The sequence below is a fragment of the Haplochromis burtoni genome, unplaced genomic scaffold (genome assembly GCF_018398535.1).
Source record: "Haplochromis burtoni strain Fernald_Lab_line unplaced genomic scaffold, NCSU_Asbu1 Contig_141, whole genome shotgun sequence".
Lineage (NCBI taxonomy): Eukaryota > Metazoa > Chordata > Actinopteri > Cichliformes > Cichlidae > Haplochromis > Haplochromis burtoni.
The window spans coordinates 296,401-324,186 of record NW_024582502.1 but is presented as its reverse complement, the minus strand read 5'-3'; the positions used below and the strand labels follow the sequence as shown (position 1 = coordinate 324,186).

The 27,786-nt window shown below is 40.7% G+C and overlaps 2 protein-coding genes across 2 annotated transcripts in view; both read left to right on the top strand.

The window, feature by feature from the left end:
* ctnnbl1 (catenin, beta like 1) overlaps positions 1-5,286 on the top strand; it is a 69,942-nt gene extending 64,656 nt beyond the window's left edge. Inside the window, exon 16 of the mRNA XM_005931482.3 lies at positions 3,119-5,286. Coding sequence (XP_005931544.1) covers positions 3,119-3,207 — 89 coding nt within the window. The 3' untranslated portion in view covers positions 3,208-5,286. The remainder of the gene's footprint in view (positions 1-3,118) is intronic.
* A 2,858-nt stretch (positions 5,287-8,144) lies between these two features.
* The window catches only part of LOC102295896 (V-set and transmembrane domain-containing protein 2-like protein), a 54,782-nt gene continuing 35,140 nt past the window's right edge, over positions 8,145-27,786 (top strand). Inside the window, exon 1 of the mRNA XM_005931481.3 lies at positions 8,145-8,511. Coding sequence (XP_005931543.1) covers positions 8,394-8,511 — 118 coding nt within the window. The 5' untranslated portion in view covers positions 8,145-8,393. The remainder of the gene's footprint in view (positions 8,512-27,786) is intronic.

Here is a 27,786-nt window from a genome sequence, read left to right as displayed (position 1 = left end):
TGAAAAAGAATGCATCATGCTGCATTTAGGTGTTATTTGTTGTGGTGAGGAAACATAGAAAGTGTTGTTGTTAATAGCTTTCCTATTGAATAAGAGTTAGAGAAAGAAATTTATTAATCACTGTTAGGGCTGTTCGATATAACGATATATATCGGATGACGATATAAAAACGTTTATGTTTAATTTTACGCTATCGTTTGTTTTGTGGTGTCGCAAAATAAACTGTTTACGGCAATATTTTTTTCATCGTTCTGATGGTCACTGTAGTGGCTACATTAATTTCTTAAAGTTCTCTCTTTCTCTTATATTTAATATAACCACACTACAACAACAACGACGGTAACACCATCTCGTCACGTGTCCGCTTGTTCCACATAAACCTTTCACAATAAAGCTCAAGATCCTGTTGAGACTTTTCAAAATAAACTGAATCACCTGAAAGAGTATGCAGAGTATTTTCAGATGAGAAGCAAAAAAGACCGTCAGGTGCTAAAAAATAAACCTTAGACTTAGACGTTAGAACAGGCTTTTCCCCGCAGCACGCCGTGTAATAAATACTCACAAAGAAAACGGCGGCCATTAAAACTTATGTCTAAAAATGTATCGTTTCATGCATCGGTTAAAACACTCGACTCCAGCTACATGACACGCAGCTGGAAACACTTCTCGCAAGTCGAGCTGCCCGAGATTCACATAATTTACAGAAAATGTTACATTTTTGTGATTTATATCGTTATCGGACGATAATGTCTTATATCGGGATATGAGATTTTGTGTCATATCGCACAGCCCTAATCACTGTAGACAAAGACAACTTTATGCACTTGGTCAGCTAAGGAGTTTAAAAGTGCTACTGGTTTTAAATAATGAGTTAAAACCACTTACCATGCCATTTAAGAACCATGAAATAGCTATTAATGCTCTCCCATACTACTCTGATAGATACAGATTTGTAGGATGTAGCCGTACAGTGGCCAGCAGGTGTGCTAGGCATGTCTGCATGTTAGCCCATTCTTCTTTGGAGAATCTCTCAAGCTTTTTAACATTAGATGGTCGTCAGGGATGGACCTTGATCTTCAGTTCACCCCACAGATTTTCAGTAGAATTCAGATCAGGGCTTTGTGCTTTGGTTCTTGTTGTTCTGGAAGATAAAAACGGTGACCCAGACTAAGTTTACCTGCTGACTGCTTGAGGTTTATTTTTCAAAATAATCCTACATCCTTTTTTCATGATTCCTTCCACCTTGACGAGATTCACAGTTCCAGGTACACTGTGATCTTTGGTTGTACACCTCTCCCTTCTTTCGCCAAAGAAGTCTACATGATCTTTCTCCAGGTTATCATTAGCGTGCTTCAGTCTGGCTTGAATGTGTCTCTTTTCTTGGTCTGCAACCTCACGGTCCATTCCTGTGCAGGGTCCTAGTGATTATCTTCCTTGGGACTACATTTCCCAACATGGCTAAGTTCACTCGTGTCTCTGCATTTGTTCTGGGGTCTCAAGAAATATCTCTCACTTGTTTTCTTTCCAGTGTCCTTGACTACCTCTGCCAGGCTTGTTCGGTGCTGCATGGCTCTCTTTGAATTTATAGTTGATACTTCTCACTCCAGTTCTTGACACGTGGAAACACTTAAATTTTTGTATATCCATATCCTGCTTTTTGAGCATCAACACTTTTTTTTTTTTAAGTCTAAACTGATTTCTTTTGTTTTTGTCAGAACGATGAAAAATTAAGAAACAGGTCCTTATAAAACCAGAATTAACATAATAAATAATTTTGCCTGTTCCTCTAGAACATCTGTAAACAAGTAGTATTCTTTTACAGTATCTCTTGAGGTTCATCCTCAGCCCTATTACATCTGTCACTATCCTTTATGTACAATCTAATAACATAAAAACATCCTTCTACCCTCAAAAGCAAAGTCTTCTCTGTGTCTTTGGCAGCCATTCTTTATCCTCCTAAACCCTGCGGGCTCTTGTGAGGAAAGCCCCCCTTCATTCTCTTCTCTCTGAAGTGTCTCCCAGAGAAAAATCTTTTTTTTATTATTTTTTTATTTTTTTATTCCATCTTTCTGTCTCGACATCCCTGAGTTTAATGTGTAATCCCTGCCTCAGAGGCTGGGTGAGAGAGACGCCGGATGCACGGACTCCGCCGGGGCTGCGGCAGCTGCAACTTTCTGCACATTAGACTCACAAATCGACCGTCGCGCTGTCTCAGAGGGCTCGTGCGAGAGGCAGACAATAAAGAAAACAGTCAAATGTAGAGCAGTCCACACTTAAGTACAAGCACTGCACAATACACCTGGACCGGTTACTGAGGAAACAGGGTAGATTTCAGTGCAGCCACTGCTGCAGGGCGTCTTATTATAGAAAAGCCCTTTTTTTTTTCTTTCTTTCCACAGGAAACATCCTATAATTTGACTTTTTGTTGAAAAGTGATGTACAGACTGAAGAATGTCTAGACTAGAGTGAAAGGCTATTTAATAACAAAAGCCTTTTAATGCATAGTTCCCTTTCGCTTAGTCCTTTTAATATACAGAGAATAGCTTTCACTCTCCCTCCCGAAGTTACAGCATCTCTGCTCTACTTCTTTCTAATTATTCAGCATTTTAAGTGCAGGAAGCAGGCGTCAGTGCCAGTAATTTCTAACTGAACTGCAGACTTGCCCCAGGGCCCTTGATGGTCAGTTTCTCAAATCAGCTTGCATGCATAATTCAAAGTATATTTGTATTCAGTCAGTTTTAAATTAATCAGCACAAAGTAAAGCTGAAGTGAGGTGGTGTTTCAGGACCAGAGCACTGGTTAGTTTTTGGTGACTTTGACAAAAACCCATCTAATAAATTTTTGTTTTTCTGTGAATATCTTTGTGTTTTTCTGTCTGTTTTATTGAACAAATGAATTATTGAACCTACATTACTCTAATTAAACTTCTTAGGAAAATTCCTAAACCTGAAGTGTATGATGTTTTTCTTCCCTCATTTGCCTCCTGTTCAGTGCCGGAGGAGGACCAATTCTGTCAATTTCTGGCTCCAAGCATGTTCTGTTTAACCGCAAAAGTTAGAAGGCCCACGGCTGTGCTGTCAAGCCAACTAATCCTCTGATTTTTCTTTATGTATTGCAGAGTACGCCGAGAGCATCGGAGATGGAAAGAGCGATGAGTTCAAAGAGGCCGAGCGGAAGAGGATCATGGACCTCGCAGACAACTTCTAAGCTCACTTCTTCTCTTGCAGACACTCACGCTTTCCCACCCTCAAACACGAAGAACCTCGGTGATCATCAAACCCAGAAAATTAATGATTAAATGAACAGAAACAGCTAAAAGCATTCAGTAGAGGGAGATAGGGTTTCATGTGAGAAAGAATTTAAAATTACAGCCCTAAGTTAATAATATCCTTTTTGTCTACTTGTCTAAGTCTTGTGTCAGAGAATTGGTTCAGTTCCAATGAAGATGTTTACTGCAGACACAGTGGGAGTTGAGTTTGGAGGGCAGAAAATTGTATCTTGACTGAAACACCGAGCCAGCAAGACTACTCTCAGCAACAGTGCTGTTTATTTACTGAACTCTGGTGTTGGACACTGCAGGATAATCATGGACACAGATTTTAAACTCAGAAATTCCCCCCTCAAAGCTTTTTACCTGGCGAGTTTTTGTTTGGTCTGTTTTGTTTCTGTTTTTGTTTTTTATAGATTTAGGTGTAAAATATTTTCTATTAAAAACATTTGGTGATGGAATTCTGATGGCCATTTTGATTTTGATTAAATGTCATGTTTTACAGCGTGGGATTGGCACAGCAAGCTGATAACAGTCTGTGCACATGAATTTCATTATGCCCCCACTTGGTTACTGTTGCACGGACGCGCAGATGGAGACAGCAAGCCTATATCTGCAGCCCCGTTCGCAATATTAGAATCCTTGCGGAAAGGCAGACCTGCTTCTTCTTTACTTGTCTAAACCCACCCACGGATGGATCGCAGCAGCCTCCCGGAGCTCTCAGCCCACTGCTGTTTTTCGTTGGCGCTGATGCTGTTCACGCACATCAGTGAGGAGGTGGATTACAGTACAGCTGTGTACACAAACAGACCTACTGCATTATTGTCTCTGTCTTGTCCGCCAGGCTGCATCTTTGTTTGGGAGGAAAAAAACCTGTTATGAATTACATGTTAACTGAGAGAGAATATCAGCCTAGTATCATCATTATCTTATAAGAGTAATTTCTATATAAAGACTGAATTTACGCTTTGGTGACAGTGGGAAGGAAAAACTCAATTTTAACAGGAAGAAACATCAAGCAGAGCCATGCTCCGGGATAGGCATCCATCAGCCTGCCACTGGTTGGGGATGAGGGGAAGGAGGCAGGACAAAAGACACACTGTGGAATAAAGTCAGATTAGAATAATTAATGATTTAATGCAGAGTTGTGTATAAACACATGGGAATCCCCCAGAAACCTAGGCCTATTGCAGCATCCCTAAGGGAGGATACAGGGTCACCCTAATTATTATTAAGTTTCATCAAAAAGGAAAGTTTTTAGCTTATCTTAAAAGCAGAAAGGGTGTCTGTCTCCCTAATCCAAACTGGGAGCTGGTTTCACAGAAGAGCAGCCTGAAAGCTCTCCCTCTTTCTTCTTTGTAATACGTTAGGAACTACAAGTAAGGCACGAGTCTGAGAGTGAAGTGCTTCATTGGGCTGATTGAAAATAAAATTAAATACAATCATTTTGTGTTATTGAACGCAAATACTGGACATGTTTTTTTTTTTTTTCCTTCATAGGTGCAGAGGCAGAAGTATAAGTGATGAACTGTGTTAGACTTGTGCAGGACTCGATTATGGTCATTGCTGAGTCGGGTCACACACCAATTTTAGATTTTAGCTGAGGATTCTTAAATCTAAAATATCCATCTTCATACTAGCTTTATACTTGATAGATGTTGGGAAGCAGGTGTTACGTCTAGTTATATCTTGTTGAATTAAGTTGGTTAAATCTACAAAGAGCAATAAACCTCAGAGCCAAATTTATTTAGAACATTAATACAATTGCATATGGTTGTGTCCCATCTGAGCCTATTAAGAGATTTATATGACGCAGTTATGTCAGGTTTCTGTCAAAACACTCAGTTAGGGCTCAAAGATCAGAGCCTGTTCTTATCACAGGTAAAGATTTCTGTGCATCTGAACCATAGATGATGACGATTAAATATTAAGATTATTTGCAGATCCTGAATCTAAACCATTTGACTGTGGAGCACGGAAAGTGCTTTTCTACCTTGAAAGGTTCATTTTTTTTTTTTTTAAATTAATGGCTTCTGGTTTTTATTACAGTATATCCCAACTTTTGTTAAAAACTGGCTTACATTATCAATCACCCATTTAAGTACACCATGTCCTCTCCAGATCCTTGACCATGACTGCTGACAGGAGGCAGCAGTGGTGGGAGGGACTGGGTGGGATGCTCACTGACAGCTGCCACATCTGCTGCATTTCCTAAGTGCCTTTACAAAGTCTAATATCACTCAGTAACAAGATGGGTAGAGCGGCGGGGCGTCGTTTGCATACCGTATTGGCAGAGGAGGCCCAGCCCCATGCATCTCCTATCAGTGATTATGACTGCAGCGTGTTTAACAGCGGTTGTACAGCAATTTCACAGCCGAGGGGAGGGAGAATAATTGTATTTTCCGAATGACTGAGTGCAAACACTGTGCACCACTGTGGTTTTGAGCTTTTCTCTTTTTAGTAGGGAAGAAGAAGGTATTCTGTTATTGAGAGTGAACAGAGGGATTGGTAAAGTTTGCAAAACAGACACCTTAATGCTTTGATATATATATAGAGAGAGTGATAGATAGATAGATAGATAGATAGATAGATAGAGAGATAGATCTGCACACACACCAGATAAAATCTGTAAAGCTAACATGTAAGGCTAAATATAGCTCTGTAGCTAAGTCTTATTTGTATTAGCACTAATAATATTTAGGTTTGAAATGTTGGCATAATAAAAGGCTGTGTATTTTGACCCTCAGTAAACATGGCAAGAAATAAAAGCAGTGTGATGAGGAGGGAAGGATGGCAACAATCTATGTATACTGCCAGGCAAAATCACTGTATGCGACTTTCGCTAAACACATCTAGCAGGCCGGGAGTTGACATATTCAGTCATGAGCTCGCCCATGTGGACAGCAGACACTGAGTAAGCATACCGGTGGTGACAGGGAAAGAGGCAGGCTGGCTGTTTAACACCCTCTACCTATATTAATGGCTGTCTAAGGTAAAGGAAGAGACAGCAGAAAACCTGAAGCAGACAGGTGAGATTTGGTCTAATGACAACTGTCTCTTATTGGTTTTGAATTCAGTCTGCCGGCATGGTGCCTTAAATGCCCCGACTGGTCAATCGATATTGGTGGGGTACATGTGGCCGTGAGTTTACACCACTGAAACTGATTTTTCCTTAAGTTCTCAGCATCATCAACTTTGCCTCATTAGCAGTTTGCATACATAAAGCTAACAGCACTAAAACTCGCAGGCTCGAAAAAAGTTAATTGCTCCTGTAGTCCAAATGCCGCTCTGCGCCAGAACTCAGCATAGGGGCTGAACTTATTGCTGCTTAAGATATTTCCACCAGAGTATCCGCTCTCGCTCTCTACTGTGAAAATAGTTTTTCAGTGAGACCTGGCAAAATATTACTAGTACACATACAACTGTAAGTGTGCCCTAATGGCACCCCTGCAAAGTGACTATCAGGTATTACAACCAGAATGACAAGCAAAACATCAACAACAGTGTCCTCCTTTTCCATTAGGAGGACACTCCTAACGAGTTATGCTCTTGCTCAAGTTCTGTTCAATGTCCTACAAGCACCTATGATTGAGGGAAAAACGGGAAAAACTGAAAGAACGGTGTTAGTGGACAGGAGGAAAAAAATACTATGAAAAATTGTTTCCTGCCTCCAAAACAAAGAATGCATAGCTTTCACAAGGTTATTGGAACAAAACACTGGACAAATTATGTTGAATGGGCAATATTTAACAGAGAGTGCAATGCTACTGCATACTGACCTAAGACTGGAGGGGCAGCTGCCCCTTTAGCGACTTGATTCAATATTTCAACTGTGCCTTGTGTGAAACAGACCCACCACTGGAAAATAACACAAATACATATCTTAAGCTAAGTAATTCAAAGTTGTGAGATAGACAGAAACATTGAACAAAATATAATAAAACATATTATAAGTTACATATGTGTATTCAAAGTAAAGTTTTAATTTCTATTTTGCACAATTTTTGAAGCATTTAAGACAAATAAAATCCAGTTGGCAGAGCTGATAAGAAAAAAAAACACCATCCAGAGTTTTATGTTATTTTGGTCAACAAGGTGGACAAAAATGATGCTCTTGGCTGGGCTGCCCTATATTGAGAAATCTGATCTCTATACTGCTCATGCGAACAGCAGTGAGGCTACATTTCAGCACCACGGACAGCTACACAACACACAGGCAGCGTGCCCCTGACATCAGTCTCTCAAGCAAACAAACCACACTCCAGCGCCAAATCAGCGATGAAGCTCATTACTGTGGCTCTGCTAGTCTAAACAATGCAATGAATCAGTGAGCAGACTGTCAGCTACATCAAAAGAAACAATTATTTCCCACCACTCACATTGGTAGTGAGTGGTTCACATTGGACGCAAGAGGTGAGCTATGAGACCCCCAAACAGCGCCAATGTATTTAGGTGCACAGGAAACATTGGCGTGGACAGGGGAAAAAAAACAGTTAGCCATATGTGGTTGTGATGCCCACTGTGGGCTCAGTTATTTCAGAGTTTAGCAGTGTGTGTGTGTACATTGATGAAACACGCCACTTTGTTTACCCAATCCTAATTTTTGATACCTCCCTTGCACGCTTGTCTGGTGAAAAAACACGTCCGTCGCGGACATTAACTCGTAAACATTATAATACTAAAATACTAATTAGTTTGAATACTAGCTTAATAAGGGTTTTCAGCTTTTAGTGGCCTCGCGCCGCTTCATAAAAGCGGATTTCGTTAATGACAAATTCAGCGTCATTAAGTTTGCTGAATGCTTGTAATATCACTCCTCTCATAATTGATATTCCCCACTGCAAGCCGCGGCACTTTCTAATGGGGGGAAAAGTCTCCCTCCGCCGCATGTAGGACCGAGTGAGCGGAAGCAGAGCCACATTCACTCAGTCAGTCAGTCAGCTGGCACAGGAGGAGGCTGCGGCGACTTCCTCGTTATTTCTCGCAGGTATCCCACTCCCTTCGTCGCCAGAACAAGCCTTCCGGATTAAACAACAACAAAAGAAAAAAAAAAGAGAGAAAAATTTTGTTTTCGACGTGCACTCCACTCGATGTGAAAAAGAGCGCGAGACAAAACATAAGCGAAATGGGAGCGTTCAGGGTGCTGTTGGGGAGTTTACATTACATGGGACTCTACATGCAACTTAGTGTCTCCACGAGGCAAGCTGGACACGGCGAGATAGAGAACCACATCTCTGGGAACGGTAGGTGTGAGCTCCGCTTCGGACTTCTTTTCTTTCATGGAAAAGGAGGCTGTGGAGAGGGTGGCACAGGTGATGCCATCTGCTCATATGCAGAGGTGGAATTAAACAAAAGAGCATCGCATGGGCTTGAGGCTGGTGCCGATGATGATGCCAACTAGTGCAAATGTGTGTTTTCTTTGTGTGTGTTTAGGTCACTAAAAGTGCTTCTATTTGTTGTTGTTGTTGTTTTTGTTTTGCATTCATGCATAAAATTGGAAATACAAAAAGTGTTCATCAACCAGTCAGACAGCAAGCTTTATCATTTAAATTTAGACCATTTCCAGTGAAATCTGATTCATGTGATCACCATTTTAATGAGTTGTGATCTTGTGATGCATGGCGAGCCAGCCAGCCCTCATGACTGGCATGATTTTGTTTTCTCTGAGTGCTGCGGCTTTCCACCAGTTCTGCTCATCCTCCTGCCTCCTGATCAGTGCGTGATTCATCCCGCCAGAGGAGAGGTGATGCCAGCTGACAGGTGGATGTTAATATTCTCTTGTCATATCCGAGTAAAATCTTTACTGAGGAACCTTTGATCTGGCTTGGATCAGCCCCCCTTCTTTCTCAGCAGGAGCTTTCCTAAATGGCCTCCAGGGTTTACGCTCGGCTATGTCATAAAGTCAAACACACAGTGAATGCCACAGCTCCCCAGTTTGTCCTGGCAACTTTGGCTGAGCCTGCCAATCTCCACAGGTGTCATGCTGCCAGCTTGGCAGATGTGCTTGGCAGGGTTGTGTTTGTCTGGGTCGAAAAAAGAAGTACACTTTTCTTTCAGTGGTAAATGTGCACTCAGACTCTAAGGCACGCCATTTGTAATGTAAAAATGCACCTTAAAACATGATTACATCAAAAATGAGATGCAAGGTCTCTCAAACAAAGGCATAAATATAAAATAATGGAGAAGTGGCTGAAACCAGAGCTGTGAAAATGTTGATATTTTTGACAAAACAAAAAAACAAAAACAGAAAATAATCCTAAATATCTATAATACTCCTACAAATTTCACATTTGAAAGGTGTAATATGTAGGATTATTAGTTTAAAACGTTAAAAAGGAAGTGCCAGTTTCAACTAAATGTAAAAAAAACCAAAACAATCAAAGACTTATTGTGAAAAGGATTTTATACTTCCTGTGTCTAGGGTCCAATTGGGTCCCTGTGGCATAAACATCACCAAACAGTAAGTGCGAGGAACTAGTCTGCAGAGAATTCACACCACGGTGCACCAAATACGCATTTGCTCAGGCAGTGGACTTCAAAGAAGTATAACAGGAATGACTATTCAGCCTTCAGGTCTCTAGCTGTCCGTGTGCGCAACCAATCCAGGCTTCAGTCTGTAAACACGCTAACTAGCTAGTGCTGGTCCGTTTTATAATGCTGCTGTGAACCTAGCATAATCTAATTCTTCTGTCCAACATGAGAAGAAATAAGCAGCAGAGATCACATTCTTTTCCTTTACAGAGTCAATAATTCTGGCTACTTGTCAATCATATTGAAGGGCAGATCAATGATGAATGAAGTAGAAAAGCAGCAGATGCTGTATCTTCTGGTGAGGAGCCACTGGAGAGATTTTTTTTAACCTAGCACTAATGGCTGCAGGTATGTCTCCTTACACTCTGCTTACAGCACTTGCCACCCCTCACTGACACCCCGGCCATCAGCATCAGTCCGTGCAGAGGTCTGGAGGCTTACTTCCAGTAGCAAAAATAATTTGTGTAGCTCCACCAGCAGATCACCATGCAGGTTTACTGTTGGATGATTTGTTGCTAGACATAAACATTGGTTGCAGATGTCCACGTCCAGTACAGATGAAACTAAGTTGGGCTAAGACATAAAAGTTGCACTTCTTTGGGTCTGGAACAGCCACTGCATGCTTTTTTTTGTTAGTTTTTTTTGCTTTTTTTTTTTTTTGAAGCAACAGCACCCCCTTCTAAATTAACGTGTTCAACATACTGTACCTTTAAAAGTCATCAAATTCAAATTTTTTTAAATTGAATTTGATGAATGTGGTTCTGTAACAAGCTGAGCTGAACTCCTTAATGTGGTTTTATATATAGATCGTAGTCACATGTTAACAGGTGCTCATTTATGGAGGAAAAACCTTTGACCCCTCAACAGTTAACCATGTCACATGTTTTTGTTTAACGTTTACAGATGGATGAGGCTGTCCGTATCCACATATCATTAAGACGTTTGTCTGGGATCATCACTATTTCACTATATATTTGTTAAGGGGCTGCCTTAAGGTTGTACCTGCAGGGATCCAAATATATTGGATGCTCTGTGGTCACCACAGGGACTCCCTCTGGTAACATGATTTAGCAGCATCCAACCTGGTGTAAAGTCTGAGCTGGATTCTCATTATATACACCATTCATTAGATCCCTCACCCCCTTTGTAGTCACATCCTAGCGAAACACTAGCATTTCAGCTTAAAATATTTATCATTTTGTTCCATATGGACCAACATGAAAAATATTTCATGACAGGTCACGGTGCATCCGTAAAATAAGGACTCTGGCTCCTTACTTCAAGCTGAATAACGTGCTTGTGGGAAGACATATTTTAGGACAGTGGATGTGCAGGATTTTTATGGAAATGAGTGTGTGCAGATACACTTGTTTTTGTTTTATCCTGGGGGTAAAAATGAGAGAAAAGAGGAGGGCAACAAGAGATTTAAAACTCCTGCAGAACCAAGTGTATTACCAGATTCATGTAGTCTAGTTCCTAATTGAAATACTAAATGGCCTTGCAATGTAATAATTAGTAAAGCACGGTGCATAATACTGTGGTATGGAGTTAAGTCTAATAGGATTTTCAAATGGATTGTTTTTCATAATGAGTGAGGAGGGTAGGAGCGATGAAGGTTCAGCTATTTTGATGGGGATAAACCCACCTGTACTCAGTTAACACCTTTGTATTTGCAGAAGACAATTTTGCCATGACATCCATAGTTATGAGGTGTATTCACAGCATGAGCTGCACCACCGTGAGTCATGTTCAACAAATGGCACGACAGGGTCAACTGAGGGAAATCAAGAGACCTTCATTTTCTTTCCCATTTGGATCGTATTTGTGGTTTCTGAGCCTCTGGGGGTCATAATTCATCCTCGCTTTTCCTTTCCTGCATGAGCTGTATACAAAAGAGTGGGAACGAAGAGAAGCAAATAAAAGTGTCGAAAGAAAAACAGCCTTGAACTTTATGAAAATCGAGCAAGGATTTCCTGTCTGCATCTGCCCAGATGCTGTTTTAGTCTTTGATACTTTTCAATTAACTCCTAATTAGGAGGATGTGAAGCCATTATTCCAACCAATCAATTGGCTTCCAATCAGTGAGGGTAAATGAGCCATTGGGGGAAAATAACAATGTAAAACAAAAAAGAAAAGAAAGAAAGTAATAAGAAAACAGAGCTCAAGTTTGAATAACATTACCAGAGCTGTCTATGTCTCATCTTTAACCCCTTTTATTCAGCATAAAACCATTTTCCGAGGTAAAACAGGTCATGTTAAAGAATAGATGTTTGTGAGCCTTCACTTAACACCATTCATTTATCTTCACAAAAGTTGACCTTTGCCACCAGAGAAACCAGCACCACATTCCCATTAATAGATTGGATTAACTATTTTTCAACAAGTGAATTACGCTCCATCATGTTTTGTGGCTGCTGCACTGTCTTAAAAGGCTTCAGACATGGCTGCCCCTCCACAAAGTGACAGTTATTTGAGAAGAATATAGTAAATGGGCGCACGAGCATATCCCCCCACCACAAACAATCTGGCACACATGCAGCCACAGACTGTGATGGTTACACCTCCTTTACAACTGTTCTTACCGACTGAAACGCCCTTTTTGAGGATTTGTTGCATTATAAATATAGGAGGTGCAGATGGGACTTTCACTGAAGGCAAACTGGAGCACCAATTAATGACATCACAATACTGTTAGACTATTAAAAATTTAACAGCAGCCAACACAGTATCACTGGCAAACACTGCGCAGCAGCTTGCAGGGTTTACTCCTGTCTTCTATGGAATCGCACACCAAATGTCGACGTCTGCTCATCGCCGCACTCGCTGTTCACATGTGATGGTGGTGACTCAGTACATGATACTGGGACTCCATACATCATCACTGCAGTTACTACAAAGAAGAATGGCTGTCGTAAAAAAAAAAAAAAAAAAAAAAAGCCAGTCAGGTGCACTGAATTACTGTTACTTATATAGAAGACTGAACTGGGTCAGCTAATATGGGCACCTATCCCAGTAGCACTGAGTAAACAATGCATCGTCTTTGCTTTTTCGGGAATAATTACCAAAACAGCTGCTTCATCTCAGAGAGATTTTGTAACAATATTCAGTTAAATAAAAGGTAATGAAGAAAATGAGCGCAGTGTTTCAGTTTTCACATCTGCTCCTCAGTCTGTTAGTGAGTCATACTTCAACTTTGGCCTCGTGACCGTGGGCCATGCATTTACTAGCCTTTCCAAGAGAACACAGGATAAATTCTTTAGACGCAAAATAAATGCACTGCACGTGTTACTGTTTAGTGCTAAATTTTACGGCTTATTAAGACAGCCCCATGATTATAATAACGTACTTTAATGGGAAAGCATTGATAAAGCATTTGGAAACTTAATGTGATTCTCGACATCATCCCCTGAATTACTAGCCATATCCTTCCTTTGAGTGGGTGGAGAATAGATCAGTAGCTGAGCACATTGAATCCTGTTTCCAGTCAATCAGCCAGAGCTTTGTAGCTGGGATTAGGAACATCGGTAAAATGTAGCCACCATAACTAACTGCCATGAGGAAATGGCAACATTGGGGATGAGTTGTACACAGCTGCACGTCATCTTACAGAAATAACCACTCTTAACAGAGCAACAAACTTGAGGTGATTGCATCAATGTTGTTGTTTTTTTATGTCTCAGGCTGCTTTGTTAACAACGGGGAAAAGATGGTTTCCTGGGTTAATACATAGAAGGTGAATACTGGCTTCAAGAGCAAGGCATATCTTAATTTTTACAATATTCAACAAAAACTGTGATCTACAGTTTAAAGATCTGTTAAAGTTTTGTGTAACGAGTTAAAGAGGATAATAAATAGGATTCAGGACACAGGGTATAGTGCGCTGTACACCCAACCCAACACTGCATATGGGGGTTTACAACATTGTTGATCAATGTGATTGATTTGGCAATTAACAGATGAATTGAGTGCAGGTTTGATAAACATTTGTTTGAATTATTTATTTAAAAAAATGCTAAGCATTTGAGGTTGCTGGATTTTTCTCTTTGGTGCCATCATAAATAAGATATGGTTGTTTTTTTGTTAGTGTTGATGGGGAAAAACAATAGCTTTTGAAAAACTGTGAAAATTTCAGTTTTCTCATAGACAACAATTAATCACTAAAAATCTAATTATTTGGAAATGAAACTATGAGCATTCCTTTGATGCACCACCATATACAAGCCTCTGTTTATTCTGCCTCTCAAATGATTAGACTGTCAATAAGATGGCTAATTTGACAATACGTGTTGGGTTGTTGTTTTTCTTCCTTATAGGTTTTGTAGCCTGAATTTCCTTCAGGCGTATACTCTCTCTGTCTCTCTGCTACTGTCAGTGAATGTGCTGCACAGAAAGTGATTCAAAAATAGAAAAAGAAGGCCTGTGTCAGAACAAACAGGAAGGACGGGTGAGGGAGAGGGACAGGCTGACAGTTTTAAAGCTTGTTGGTGCTCAGCAGTAGGTAGAGCCAATGCATTTAGGTCCTGACCTCAGTATATACTCCTCACTGAGGAGACAAGTGCTGGAGGGCAGCCTAGGATAAACTACACAAAGAAGAGAACTTACCACTGTAGCTGCACCTTCCCTCTGCAAAATACACAGCTTAGTTTTCTCAGGAGTTAAAAATCAATCTTTTTCATGTCTTCCCGACTTTGCCTGCACATCTTTTCGTGAGCAAAGTGTTCTCAGAATGGTAATTTGTGATATTTTCACATTAAGAGGCGCTGGTTCTTCCTGCTCTTCGCCATTCGCGGATAGCTGTTTAATTTCAAGCACTGCCACATAGTAGTGGAAACTCTAGATTATTATTTATTATTTGTGAAGTAATAAAATAAAATGTGAAATCTCTTAGTCGTAGTCATAGACGTAATCAGTTTGATGGGTCATGCTTCTTCCTAGGGGTGGCATAATTAACCCAAAGGCTCCTTCAGTTACCAAAAGCAAATAAACACCTAGGCACTGCTGAGAGTGAACATATTTAGCATTTCTGAAAACAAACTCTCAAAACCTTGAGAGCTGCTTTAATTAACACAATTAAAGACTAGTTGAAAGTGGTGTTTTGGAGGGTCAGGTTGGTAATGATCAGCAACTTGGTGGGTAGCTACTTTGGTATTGTTAGTCTCAGCACAGCACGACTGCTCAAGTTTTTGATTTGTTTTACGGTCAGATTTAAATTGCTTTCCTTAAAGTATCCTGAGCTTAAACCAAGCTAGCAAAGAGTCTTAGATGGGACCATCCATAATAACGTTACTTCAATATAGTTTTGGACACTAATGCGATTTTTGTTACTTTAGCTGTTTATCTAAGCATAGTCAAGTTATAGCTACATGATGACTGTGTGGTGATTTAGATTTTATTTATGCTCAATTCAGTTCAGAAGTGAAGAAGCTTCTCGGATGAGAGGTGAAACGTCTTCAAGAGACGCTTTTCTTTTCAAGCTCCTTAGACTACGATGACCTGGATGACTGAGAACCATCACAGACAACAGAACAGATCCATACGCTTCTGCCTCTCAGATATCTGCAGCTGGTAAAAGTAGTCCCTGTTCTTTGTAGCCTTGGTGTGCATAGTGACCAGTGTTGGGACTAACGCGTTATTAAGTAACGCGTTACAGTAACTACGTTATTATTGTGGTAACGAGCACGGTAACTAGTTATTATGCCAAAACCGGGAACGCGTTACTCGTTACTGGGATTTAGATAGGCTCGTTATTCGTTACTTCGTGTGGTGGCTATCGCGGAGCTTCCACAGATTCAATAACATTAGCAAGTGGTGGAAGCCAGCAGGTGGATGAAGGAAAAGGGAGGCAAGAGGAGAGACCCGAAGCGGCCGCTGGTCCGAGAGTGTCAGGTGAACTGAACTTCAGGTAAGAAGTTATGACCTGCAGTCCATCTGGGTCAGATATGAACCAAGTTTAGGTGGAGTTTATTTTCGTTATGCTGACTTTTTCGTACTGCGTGCTAGCTAGCATGACGGAGTTTCTATACAGCTGGGTGGGTGCTATGTTACTGATGTTGAACTTTATTTTGTTCATAAGGTTAATTATTAGAGTTGCCAACCGTCCCGTAAAAAACGGAATCGTCTCGTATTCAGAGAAAATATTACGCGTTTCGTATTGAGGTGAAAAGGAACAGTTTGTCCCGGACTTCAGCTACAATGAAAAAGACACAAAGCTGGAGTTATTCTGTGTCTTTAGCTGCACAGCTGCCTCTTCTTCTCTCATCTCTCCCCTCCCTCTCCTGTTTCTACTTCAATCATGAAACTGATCAATGATCAGCTGATCGGCTTTTCTCTCTTGTTTGTTTATCGCCCACTTTGCGCCAGAAAGAGGAAACCAGCGGATGTCGCGCTAAACAACAGCAGCACGTTTAAGCTTGATCAGCTGTTGTTAGAATTTATTTAATATTAATTTCTAGTATCAGCTGATGTTTGCTGGAGCCACAGCTGTAAAGCTGCTGGTCATGATATCGGTTTGGTATATCTGGTGAGAGGGAAACATGAAGATGAAACCAGGAGATGTCCTTACTGAATCATCAGAGCTGAACAGGTGATGGAGAAACAGGTTTACCTTTTAGGTGACATGAATGAGTTGAAGGGAAGTTATGAACTGTTTCTGAGAGACAAATAACACCAGGATCCTTTTCTAAGTAGCTGACAGCTGGTAACTGTGCAGGGGCGGGTCTAGCAAAGTGTTGCCAGGGGTCCATGTAGGGCATTAACAGGGAAAGGGGGGCACAAAGAAATACTTTCTTATTCTCATTTAAAATGTCTCACTTTTAAAAAAATAATTATCTGAGTCTTACAACAAACAATTGATAGATTGATACATATATACCATCAGAACAGGTACATCACTGTCACAACAGTGTTTTTTCATTCAAAGGCTTTATGATTTTTCCTATAATGGTGGGCCGGTCTCTAGTCAAAATGCCCGGGACGATTTTTTTGTCCCAGTCCAGCCCTGTATGCAGCTCATCTGCAGTCTGGTGTTACCTACATCTTCCTATTCAGAAGGCAGAATTTCCGAGTTCTGAGTACAATCGAAAGCACCACGACTGCAGTTTTTGTGTTGGATGTAAAAAGCAGGCTAGGATAGAATCAGGGTGGGATTTCTCTCGTGGAAATGTGCACATTATTTTTTCCTTTCTATTGGTAGGTGGCACAGTGCACTTGTGGCAAGTAAGCAAGCTAGAAGACTGGCAATCTTGCTGGGTATCCAGTTACGGAAGCAACACATTAACAAGAGAATTCTGAGTAAAACCAAAGTTACTTTCCCTAGTAACTAGTTACTCTGAAAGTAACGAGTAACTTGAAGTAACTGAGTTACTTTTGATAGAAGTAACTAGTAATGTAACTAAGTTACTAATTTAAAGTAACTTACCCAACACTGATAGTGACACATGAACCAGTTCTCCACCTACTACAGGTTGCTTGCTAAGAGAAACAGAGCCAAACAAAAGTTACAGCCACCAGCGGCAGTGCAAGTCAATGGGGTAAAGAGTGCTTTTATGCTCACCGATTACTCCCTGTCGCACAGTGGCATGCGCCAAAAATGATGTCACATCCGTTGGCATTCACTGTCGTTTCACAGCAACGCTGATAGCGACACAGATATACAGAGGGATGTGTTGGAGCAGTCTGAAAACTAGAACCTCTTTGGAAAAAACACTGCAATGTCATTGCTTCCAGTTTTGACCCTTCCTTTATCAGAGCTGATGTGAGTGTATTGTCTTAGTGGTGACGCCTGTTCTTCAGGAGAATACTGCAGTGGCCTTAACAGCAAGCATAAATGGAAATGATTCTGTGAGGATATTGCGGTGGCGTGTGAAGCGACCAGGATGACTGGCCAGAGCACTCTCTTAACCTGAGTAGCCAGCCACAATTTATCTGGGTAGCCTTTTAAAACAGAGCCAATGTATGGCGAACAGAGGTGGGCTGTGATAGTATTGTAATTATTTAACAGTGTCTTAGAAACTCATATGATTAGTCACAGACATTGTCACTTATTTCCTGACAGTAACAGCTGCATGAGCACCGCAGGCGGTCTTTGTGTGGTGAAAATTAAATGCTCATAGTGTTTTTGAATACATTTTTCAGTGAGTTGCTCTTTAAGGATTTTATCAGTTTAGTCAATTAACTCTAACAAAATTGCAGTTAATGAAATTATAACACAATGACTGACTTTAGGGACAGTCTGGCTTATGCAGTCTTGCCACTGTAATAGGCCATTACTGTACTTGGACTGATGTGAATAAGCACAAGGTTAACCCTGCAGGTTTTGAAGTGAAGCTGCTGTTCTGTGGCTCCACCCCGTTTGTTTTATATTCTCATGTAGAAAGTGAATTAAATAAATAATGGATTTTAAGAAAAAATGACCAGTTTAAAAAAAAAAAAATAGAAAATGGCCACAACATTTAAATGTCACTCCTGCTATTTTATAGTTGTTCTGCGACCAGAAAAGATATTATTTGACAAAACAACACGGAGTCACTGAAGACGATAAACGTGGCTAACCTGTATGGAAGCATGGCACCGGTTCAGGTGTTTTGCTCGTTGCTAGACAATGTGGTCTTAGACCTTCTTTGTCCTCCATCACCTCTTCCTCCCTTTCCTCGGCTGTCACTGCTTGCCGTGTTGTGTGTACTACACTACGAGACCTCTCCTCTCCCTCGATCGGAACTCTCTTCAAAATCGGCACAAACAAGCTGCGGGGGTCACCCGGCAGTCAAGGACTCTCACTCTGTCTTTCTGTGCAAGTACCTTCTGCCGCGCTCAGTTACAAAGACTTTATGGTTTTGTGTGTGCGTGGGTGGAGGTGGGGGTGGACACTTTGGGAGGGGAAATGATTGCAGACAGCTACCAAAACTACACTTTCTCTGAGGTGTCCCTCTATAACAGAAACTCATCTCCGGGAACTCATCATCTGACCCGTGGATGTGTGCTGCGCGTGCAGGCGTGCGAAGCCCTGTGGACGTTGTGTGAGAAATGATAAAGCCAGCTTTGACAGAGATGATCCAAACCCTCTGTGTTCTGTGTCTCAGTGTGTGCGCTTTGCATGGATGTACACTACTGAATTGTGTGTGTGTGTGTATACGTGCCAAGTGATGGAGAGGGGGGGGGGATAGAGTATTCCCTCTATTCGCTCTCAGCATGATGATGTTGAGCGAAGTGCTAGGCTGTGAAGTCTTGTCTGAGAGAGTGTTGCTTATCTTCCATTAGACACATTACTGCCAACGTTGCCATCAAAGTAGAGACATACACACATAAACAAAGACTCTCAGACTCAGAGAGAGTGACACACAAACACACACACACACTTCTCCTGGGGAGGCACTTGGCAGGATTCATCTGTTGGCAGTCTCACTGAAGCAGGAAGAGGAGGAGGAGGAAGGAGGCAGGCGAAGAGGGGAACGTTATGTATCCATGGTCCAGGATCAGTCATTTGCAGCCTGAAAGAGCTCCTCAGCCTTCAGCGGGGTGCCACATAATTTAGTGAAGTACCATTGTTCTCTGAAGAGTCCCTCTGATTTCTGCTGCTTTTTTTCCCAGAGTAGGCAGCTGTATTACAAGTTAGCTCAATGTTGATTCCTTATGACTCATTTATGGAAAACTGAACTGATTTTAGTCTTTTAGGCCAAGCTGTACATTATGCACCGAAAAAGAAAGAATGAAATCCTGGTGCTGTATGGCACTGTGGCATCACACAAAGCTTTATGTGCAAAGAAGAAAAGAAAATAATTGTGAAGGAATAAATAAAATCAAAAGCTGGGTTTTCATTTTTGTTGAGCTTGGAATGAATCAACCACACCACCTTTGGGTGTGGTTGCAAGGCTGTCACGTCACTCATTTGCAGTGAACTCATCATTTAGCGCTACGGTTTAGACTTATGAAAACAATCATCCAAGTCCATTGAGCTACCATGTAATATTCATTACATGAGCTGCTCTGCTGAAGGCCAGAAAAGGCTGCTCGTGATGTCCTCAGTTGCAGCAGGTATGTGCGGTAGATACATATTCTAACTCTGTAGCTTTGGCTGCTACAACAAGAAGCACAATGTCAGTCACATTGACAACCTGTCTGACTTCTGCAATAACAAAACTACTTCATGTAAATAATCTTTTGATGAATAATTCAACTAAGATGCATCAGTATGCTGTGTCATGGGATTTATTATCCTACAGTCCTGAGGAGCTCACATAAAAGTCCAGTCTTTGTGTATTTTACAGACCTTTCAGTCACATGCCACAGACCTTTGTAAGGGGAAGTATCACATCCATATTAAATTCCTATTTAAGTTGGCTTTTTTGGAGGAGTCTCTTTTAGAAAACCAATCAGCTGGATATGTAAAAACACCTGGTGTAGCTGATAAAACCTGTCAGCAGTCAGCTTTGGTCTCCTTGCTTATGCAGGCTGCAGTTATCCTTCAGCATGTGAGCTTCATTAGCTCCTACTTCTCAAATGCAAGTTACTTTGATTGTTTCACACACCCATTCCTCACCATGGCAACTGCTTCTTAAGGACTTGAGGCTCTCAAGAAAGTACAGTGACTCCTGCTGTTCTATATGCTGTGATGTTATGGGGCCCCGTGTCAGTCCTTTGAAATCAACCCATGACATAATCAGCAGGCAGCTTCCCATGACTTCAATCATATAGGGGGGAGCTGACTTTGAAGATTGCTTTAATGTGTTTGCTTCTTTCATGTGGCTGATATCAAACCAAGCATTTACAGTACATTCTGATGATTTTCTGAATCACTGTTTCAATAGCGGCATGGAAAGGTTACATTATTCAGTCAGCATTGCCTTTAATATGAAACCCTTTCAGGCCCAACAATGAGCTTTGCCCTGCCCTGCTGAGGTGTCAGAGGTAATTTGGGAAATTGGAAAACTGAACGATGAAGAAGTCACCAAATGCTTCTGCTTGATAAAATTAAAATCATTGCTGGATTTAAATACTGTATGTTGCTCTTGATATAAGCGTCCTGTAGCTTCTGTGAAAGTAACTACTACCCAAAAGTTGCTAGTGAAAGTTTGTCCATTGGCTAATAGTCAGAAATTAGTTGGTTTTCACAGGAATCTTTGCAGTTCTGCGATTCCAGGTCTTACTACTCAGCAGCTTCCTAGTCATCTCAGACTCTACAGACCAAAGTTAGCAAGTTCAAATTCAATTAAAGAACTGAACTAAAGACTGAAACAGACTAAAGACTGTGGCTGTTTTGGAAGGGTTGCCAGGAGAAACCCTCTTCTCAGTGAAAAGAACATGAAAGCATAGATTAGGTTTGCACAGTTGCATCTGAACAAACCGCAAGACTTCTGGAACAATGTCCCAACAGACGAGACCAAAGTGTAGATGTTTGGCTATAAAGCACAGAGCCATGTTTGGCAAAATCCAAAGTATTCTAGAATCAAATGCCAGACCATCTGTCCGACAGCTAAAGCTTGGCAAAAATTGGGTCATGAAACATGACAAAATGACAAAAAAGTCACATTGGAAAATTTACAACAGAATGGCTGGGAATAAAAAGAAAAAAAGTCAAGAATCAAGTTGCTGCAATGGCCCAGTCAAAGTCCAGATCTCAACTTGAGTGAAATGTTGTAGCAGGAACTTAATAGAGCTGTGCACTAACAAATGCCCAAAAATAATGAACTGAAGCAGCGCTGTAAATAAGAGTGTACCAAAATTCCTCAACAGTGATATAAGAAACTGATGAAGTCATAACTGTTACTGTTTCTTCTAGTTATTGCTGGTAAAGGTGGTTCTGGAAGCTACCAAATGATGGGATGCAATTTTCATGGAGTCCCGTAAAAAACTTCCTTATAGACTGTATCTGTGTAAACCAGACAGCTCAATGACATCAACTAAAGTTCCTCAAGTCTTGCTACTCAGCGCACATCCTGGTTACACCTCTGAATGAGTTTTTAGGTAGCCACAAATAAACAAATGAAAAGGAAGAGAGCATACCTTTAATTTCAGAGGTCAACTCCCGCATATCAAATCTAGTAACACTCGCCCCGACCTCCTACCCCCACTCAGTTGAGAGAAAAAACAATGAAAGCATCACTGGCTTCCCCCACCAGATCTCTTCTCAGATCCTTGAGTATCTGTGTGATCGCAAAGACACAGTGCTTTGAAATCCACATTCATTAGGTGCTACTGCACACATAATCAAGAAAGCTGAAACAAAACAAAGCAAGCAGCAAGAATTGCCCTTTTTGTAGCCCTCCCTTTGTGAATTACACACACACACACAAGCCAGCACATATACACACCATGCTCAATTACGTGTGCTGCCCCTGGCCATTCTCAAGCAGGGTTATCCATTAAAATGTTTCTGCAGATACCAGGCCTAATTACACTGCTGTAGAGAGCCTCTCCCTTACACAGCAGGTGTGAATGTATACGGACACAGACAAAGTGTGGACATTTGTGTGTGACTGCTGCCTGTGAATGAATCTACTGCCAGTGGTTGGTTTTGCAATTACCAAAACTCGAGCTAAATTAACCAGAGCACGTGCGTAGTTGTTTAAAATATTGTTCTGGGTTTACACACACACACACTGACAGGGACACTCTTGTTGAATCCAATCATGCTCTTTCCCTCCTTTAGCCGACTGCCAGTGATTCACAAATTCTGTCTTTCATGTCCAACTAATAAGCTCTTGGCCATGTCCAAGGCCCTGCATGGTATTTACAAAGGGCTGCTGAGTTGGACAGCTTGATACCTGTGGGCAGTGTAGAATGAGATGTGAAAAAGCACACGTACACAAACACACTAATAGCATTTCACTCAGCTTGGTGTGGAAGAAGTGCATAAGAGAAAATGTATTTTCTCAGTGTGGTTTGTAATGGCTGGTTGCATGGCAGATAACAGCTCTGGACCAGCCTGTTAGAGTTACAGTACAGTTAAAATGTTTCTGTTTAATTAATTAACAAGTAATCAGTTCATGCTATTTAATATAATACCTATTATCCTAGCCTTAAATTAAGTCTTTTGTCTGACCGTTTCTCCAAATCCAAATGAATTTAATTTATGATTTTAAGTGATATGAAAGAGTAATGCAATAAATTTAGTATTTGTCATTGAACGTTAGTGCTTTGTAAAGAAATTAGTTGAACTGAGTTGAACTGCTAATTATTTCAGCATTAAGCATCACTAGCCTTTGCTAAGAAGAATAAAGGAGAAGTTGTTATTTGGTCACTGAAGTGTGAATTGTTAACTTTCCTGGCAAACTCTAATGCATGTTCATGTTTTTATCTTTAATATGTGTGTATATACCAAAGCACTTTATGTATTGAAACTCTGTATAGAACGATTCAGCCTTCTTGATGAGAGTAAGATGAACAGAACTATAATTAGTGGAAGCAGATTATGGTTAGTCCAGGTCGCCTAACAAGAGAAATGGGCTCTCTCCAACTAGTAAAAATCAAGAAAAAAAATTATTAGCTTATGAGGAGCTTGTTTAAACCTTTGTTTGTTTATTTAATAGCCAAGCTGTTTTCTCCTGCTCCTAATTTTTTTGCTAAATTAAGCAAACTCCTATTCTCCTAAGAGTCTCAGCAAGAAAGCCAGCACTATATGAAAATAAAGTCAACAGGCATCTACTAGAACGAGGGGCAAAGCACCTCAACAGTGAAAGAATTTTGAGTGTTTTCCAGCCGAGACATGCTGAGAATATTCTGCCACAACACAAAGGCTGTGGATGAGGCCACTCAGAGCTGTGCTTAACCGTCCCCTGGGTGGATTTCTGTCAGCATCTGGCTGTGCAGCTTAGAAATGAACAGTTTGGCTAGAGAGGATGCTGCTCAATACTGGAGCTACATTGCCCTAAACATGACATGCTAGCATGATGAGAGCATGCTGCATATCCAGCTGAATTGCTACTAGAGGGATGCTTTAGGCATGAAACTGCTTGCTGCTGAAGCTCAAACTGCAGACAAGGGATTAGTGATGAGAATATGTTGCATATCAGATCACCTTTTGACTGGAGGGATGTTTTGGCCAGAGATGATGGTTCTTAGCAGTACATTTGGAAATGTCCCTGTTTCCTCTGTTAGAATTCTTTCAGTGCAGTTCTGTGGCCATTTTATTCTTTGTTCCAGTACATTTCTGGGTAAATGTCTTCGGGATTTAAAAATGGTGTGGGTGTGCATGCTTTAAAGTAAATGGCACCAACATCACAGTGGCCAGAAAACCTGATTTGGCCTCTAGCAGACAGAAATGTCGTATATTATTTTACAATGCTTTGGTTTATAATATCTAAATGTAATATCAAAGTTTATAATATAAAATAAATGCAATAATATATAAATTAATTTATATTATATAAATGTATCCTTTATTTCCCAATGTGTAGACAATCTGTTTGTGCCAGAACATTTAGTAAATCACAAGTGCAATGTGTAATATATAATTGATTTAACAAGCTTTAATTAGCACAGTTTCTATAAACAATGGACCTTTTTTCTGTGTTGCACTGATAGTTCAGCTTATGTGACTCATAAAATAGCCTAAATGTGTTCAAGAAGGTGTGAACGTGCTAAACGCTGATTTCTCCGTTTGTGGCAATCGTTTGGATTGTTGGATCGTTTAGACTTTTGACCCACAAACTAAACACTCAGAAACAGGGTTGTTCTTTAAATATGAGAAGGGAGACTACGCAGAGTGTACAAAATTACAACGGAAGTTACAATGTACCCAATTCTTGTATTTTGTGCTTTGTGAAAATTCAACCTTGAGGTGTAAACAATAGTTTTTGTATTTTATAATGTGGGTCTTCATACTTTTGGCCATTATCACAGCCTCTACAGTGGCAGAGATGTTGTGCTGTTATCAGTTGTAATTGTTGTCGTTTTTATTGATGATTTATTTGGCATTTTCAGGGACGTGTCTATTCAGTGTTATTGCCTACGTAGACTAATGTTTTGCCTTCATATAAAAGTAGAAAAAAAACCCAGTTTAGCCATGTGTTAAAATAGCTTTAGCATAGCATGTTTTAGCGGTTTTGTAATTGGTAATAAAGAAATGCACTGTAATCATTTCATACCTTGTAGGCCACATACATCCAACTGGCTGTTAAGAGGACTGTACCAATAAAACTACTGCCTAATGACCTGTTAACGTATCTATTATCTGATATTAAACACTCTGAGATATCATGGGGAAACTGAACCTTTATTATATAGAAATGCTCCTGTAGTAAATTGAGGAAACCTGTGAAGAAATAAAATTAAAGAAAAAGCACTGAAAAAAAATTAAAGAAAAAGCAACTTATTCTAAATTGTACTCTCCGCCTCTCCCATATTTCCAAGGAGTTGCCATGCATTTGGAGCTACATATTTGATTTCATTTTACACCATATACCCTTTCTGACATAACCCTCCCATTCATTCAGGCTTCAAGTGGCACAAGGAATACAGTAGCCTGTGATCACCTGAGACTGGATTCGTCCCCTTCCAGTCTCAAACTGGGGGTCTTTTGCATGCAAGCAGCGACTTCTGTTATCATTGTCAGTTTCAAGTCCACTTTCAGTCTTTCTGCCATGTTGCCTTAAAAAGACATGTGCATCTAGAACATCTTGTTCACAAATATTGAATATTTAGCAGTTTTCTTATGAGGATGGGGAAATAGAACTCAAAGAAGCAAAACAAGTGACTAAAGTGGACACTGAGTTGAGTCTTTTGTTCAAGTTGAAACTGGATCCATTGCTTTTATAAGTTAGAGTGAAACTGCTTCCTAGTATAAATCAATTTGCTGATGTAGAATGAAGAGAAAGACTGAACCAGGAAGTGTATGTGAGAATAGCTTTTGTTCATTATGAAAGATGTGATATGATATTAATAAGAGAATTAACAGTCAGCGGAGATATCATTTCTGCCTATTATGACTAATTCTTGAGTTCCAAAGATCCTAAATGGACAGAACAGAAACATATTTTTTATTGGAAGTTCTACGGCCAAATGCAGATGAGGCCTATATTACCCATATCAAATTACTATAACGTCTTCCCGTATTTCAAACATGGATAAAGAGCTGATCAAATAACTAATTCACAACTTTTTGGATTAAACGTTATTGTGCCTGTAACAGTGAGCCCCTGATAAGCTGTGATGTCTTGCTTTTGTCCTGAGATGTGCGATACATCAAACTCATTAGCTCAACCAAATTGTAGTTTCAGGAAGACAAACACTGCAAATGAAATCTGCTCCAAATGAAGCTCAGTGTCGCTGCTGCAAATAGATTACAACTGAGGAGTTGTATTCCCAACGTCGCCTCTGATTAGCACCGCAACGCCGCCGCTCGTTCTGTTTTTAGAGAGAGTTGTTCCTGTGTGACAGCTCGGCGTCTCGGAGGAGGCCTGATGTGTCGTGTCCCTATTAGATGTGACACTTTTCACGCCTGTTATTCTTTTTTAATCTGCTGTGTCAAAGTCATGCTCTCTCTTTTGGTTTTTTTTTTTGTCTTTCTTTCAATCTTTTTTGGCTGTGTCTCACACTCGTCTCACCCCCACTTTTTCTCTCTTCCTTTTCTCCCTTTCTGCACGTTAATGTGGCGGAGGTGTCACTGATGTGGCAGCTGCAGAGAAGATGAAAAGATCCGGTCCTGATGCAGGCAGGGCAGGCACTCGCCTATCACAGGCGGTGTGTTTTTTCACCTCTGATTAATCAAATGTGATTTTCTTTAAAATTCTAGGGAACTTTCAAAAAGTAGGCCAAGTACCTATTTCCTACCCTCAGCTTCTTGAGCTGCGTTCTTGAATCCTGAGGCACTCTTTTATGTTTTTTTTTTAATGTAATGAGCAACATTGAAGTGAGACTGCACATCCTTCCGTCCATATGCTCAGATCTCCTTCTCCACAGTCACCTCCTCCAGCTCATCCAGGGGGACAGCAATGTATTCCCCAAGTCATCTGACAGACAAGATCTCTTAATGTCCTGGGTCTTCCCGAAGCCAGGAGCAACAAAATACTGCACAGGTTCAGATCAGGCAGCGAATTCCTCCCAGTCACACCCCCCCAGGTCACACTGTCATTGCCAGCATGTGTATAGATGTTCCCGAGCAGGACAATGTGGTCCCTAACAGGGCCACCCTCAAGCACCAAGGAACTCTTGGGTACACTGACCTGTCGTTTTGCACATAAGAACAGTCAGGACACATTCCCCGACGTAAAGCTGCAGGAAAGCAAACCTCTCATCCACAGGGAAAAGCCCATCATACAGACACCCCCATGGGCACAAGTATACCCACCCCTGTCCGTTTTCTCTCACTAGGGGCAACTTCACATTGGTTCCAGAGCCCAAGCTGTGTCTTGAGGCAACGCCAGCTATATCTAGCCATTTCTTCTTGCCCTCAGGGTCTTTTACCACCAGAGAGACTGCAAAGTTATTAGAAAATTTCTGGTTCGTGCAACTTGTTTGTCTCAAAAATGTGGTTTTAACAAAAGATTGTTAAACAAAATGTATTGCTTGGTATTTATAGTTAATCAGAGACCCAACAGTTCAGCTGTTTCACATATGAGTGAAGTGGAGTATTATTTATGTTCAGCTTTGCTATCAGGACACTGCAATAAATTGAAGGCCTGCCAGGCTCTAACAATCCTTATGTTGCATTCACACAGCCGCTGTCTGTCCTCTGTCCAACCTCTTCAGTATATCACCTTGATTTTTTTGTGAGACTGCCTAACATTGGGAGCTAGCAGCTTCCTTAGCTTTTGCTAAAATGTCTTGCTGAAGAACAAATACACATACAGCGTAATCCCAAATGATGTGTAAATATGATATTTTCCAAGTGTAATAAACCAGAGTACAGACAGGCAAAAGCACTATGGTAAATACAACTGCAGCTGATCCATCCATTTGAATAAGCTCACAATTTTTCTGCAAAGTAGAACAGTAAATAGGGTTTTCTCCTGTTTACCTGGCAGTTTTGGTAGCAGTCAAATAATTGTTGCAGT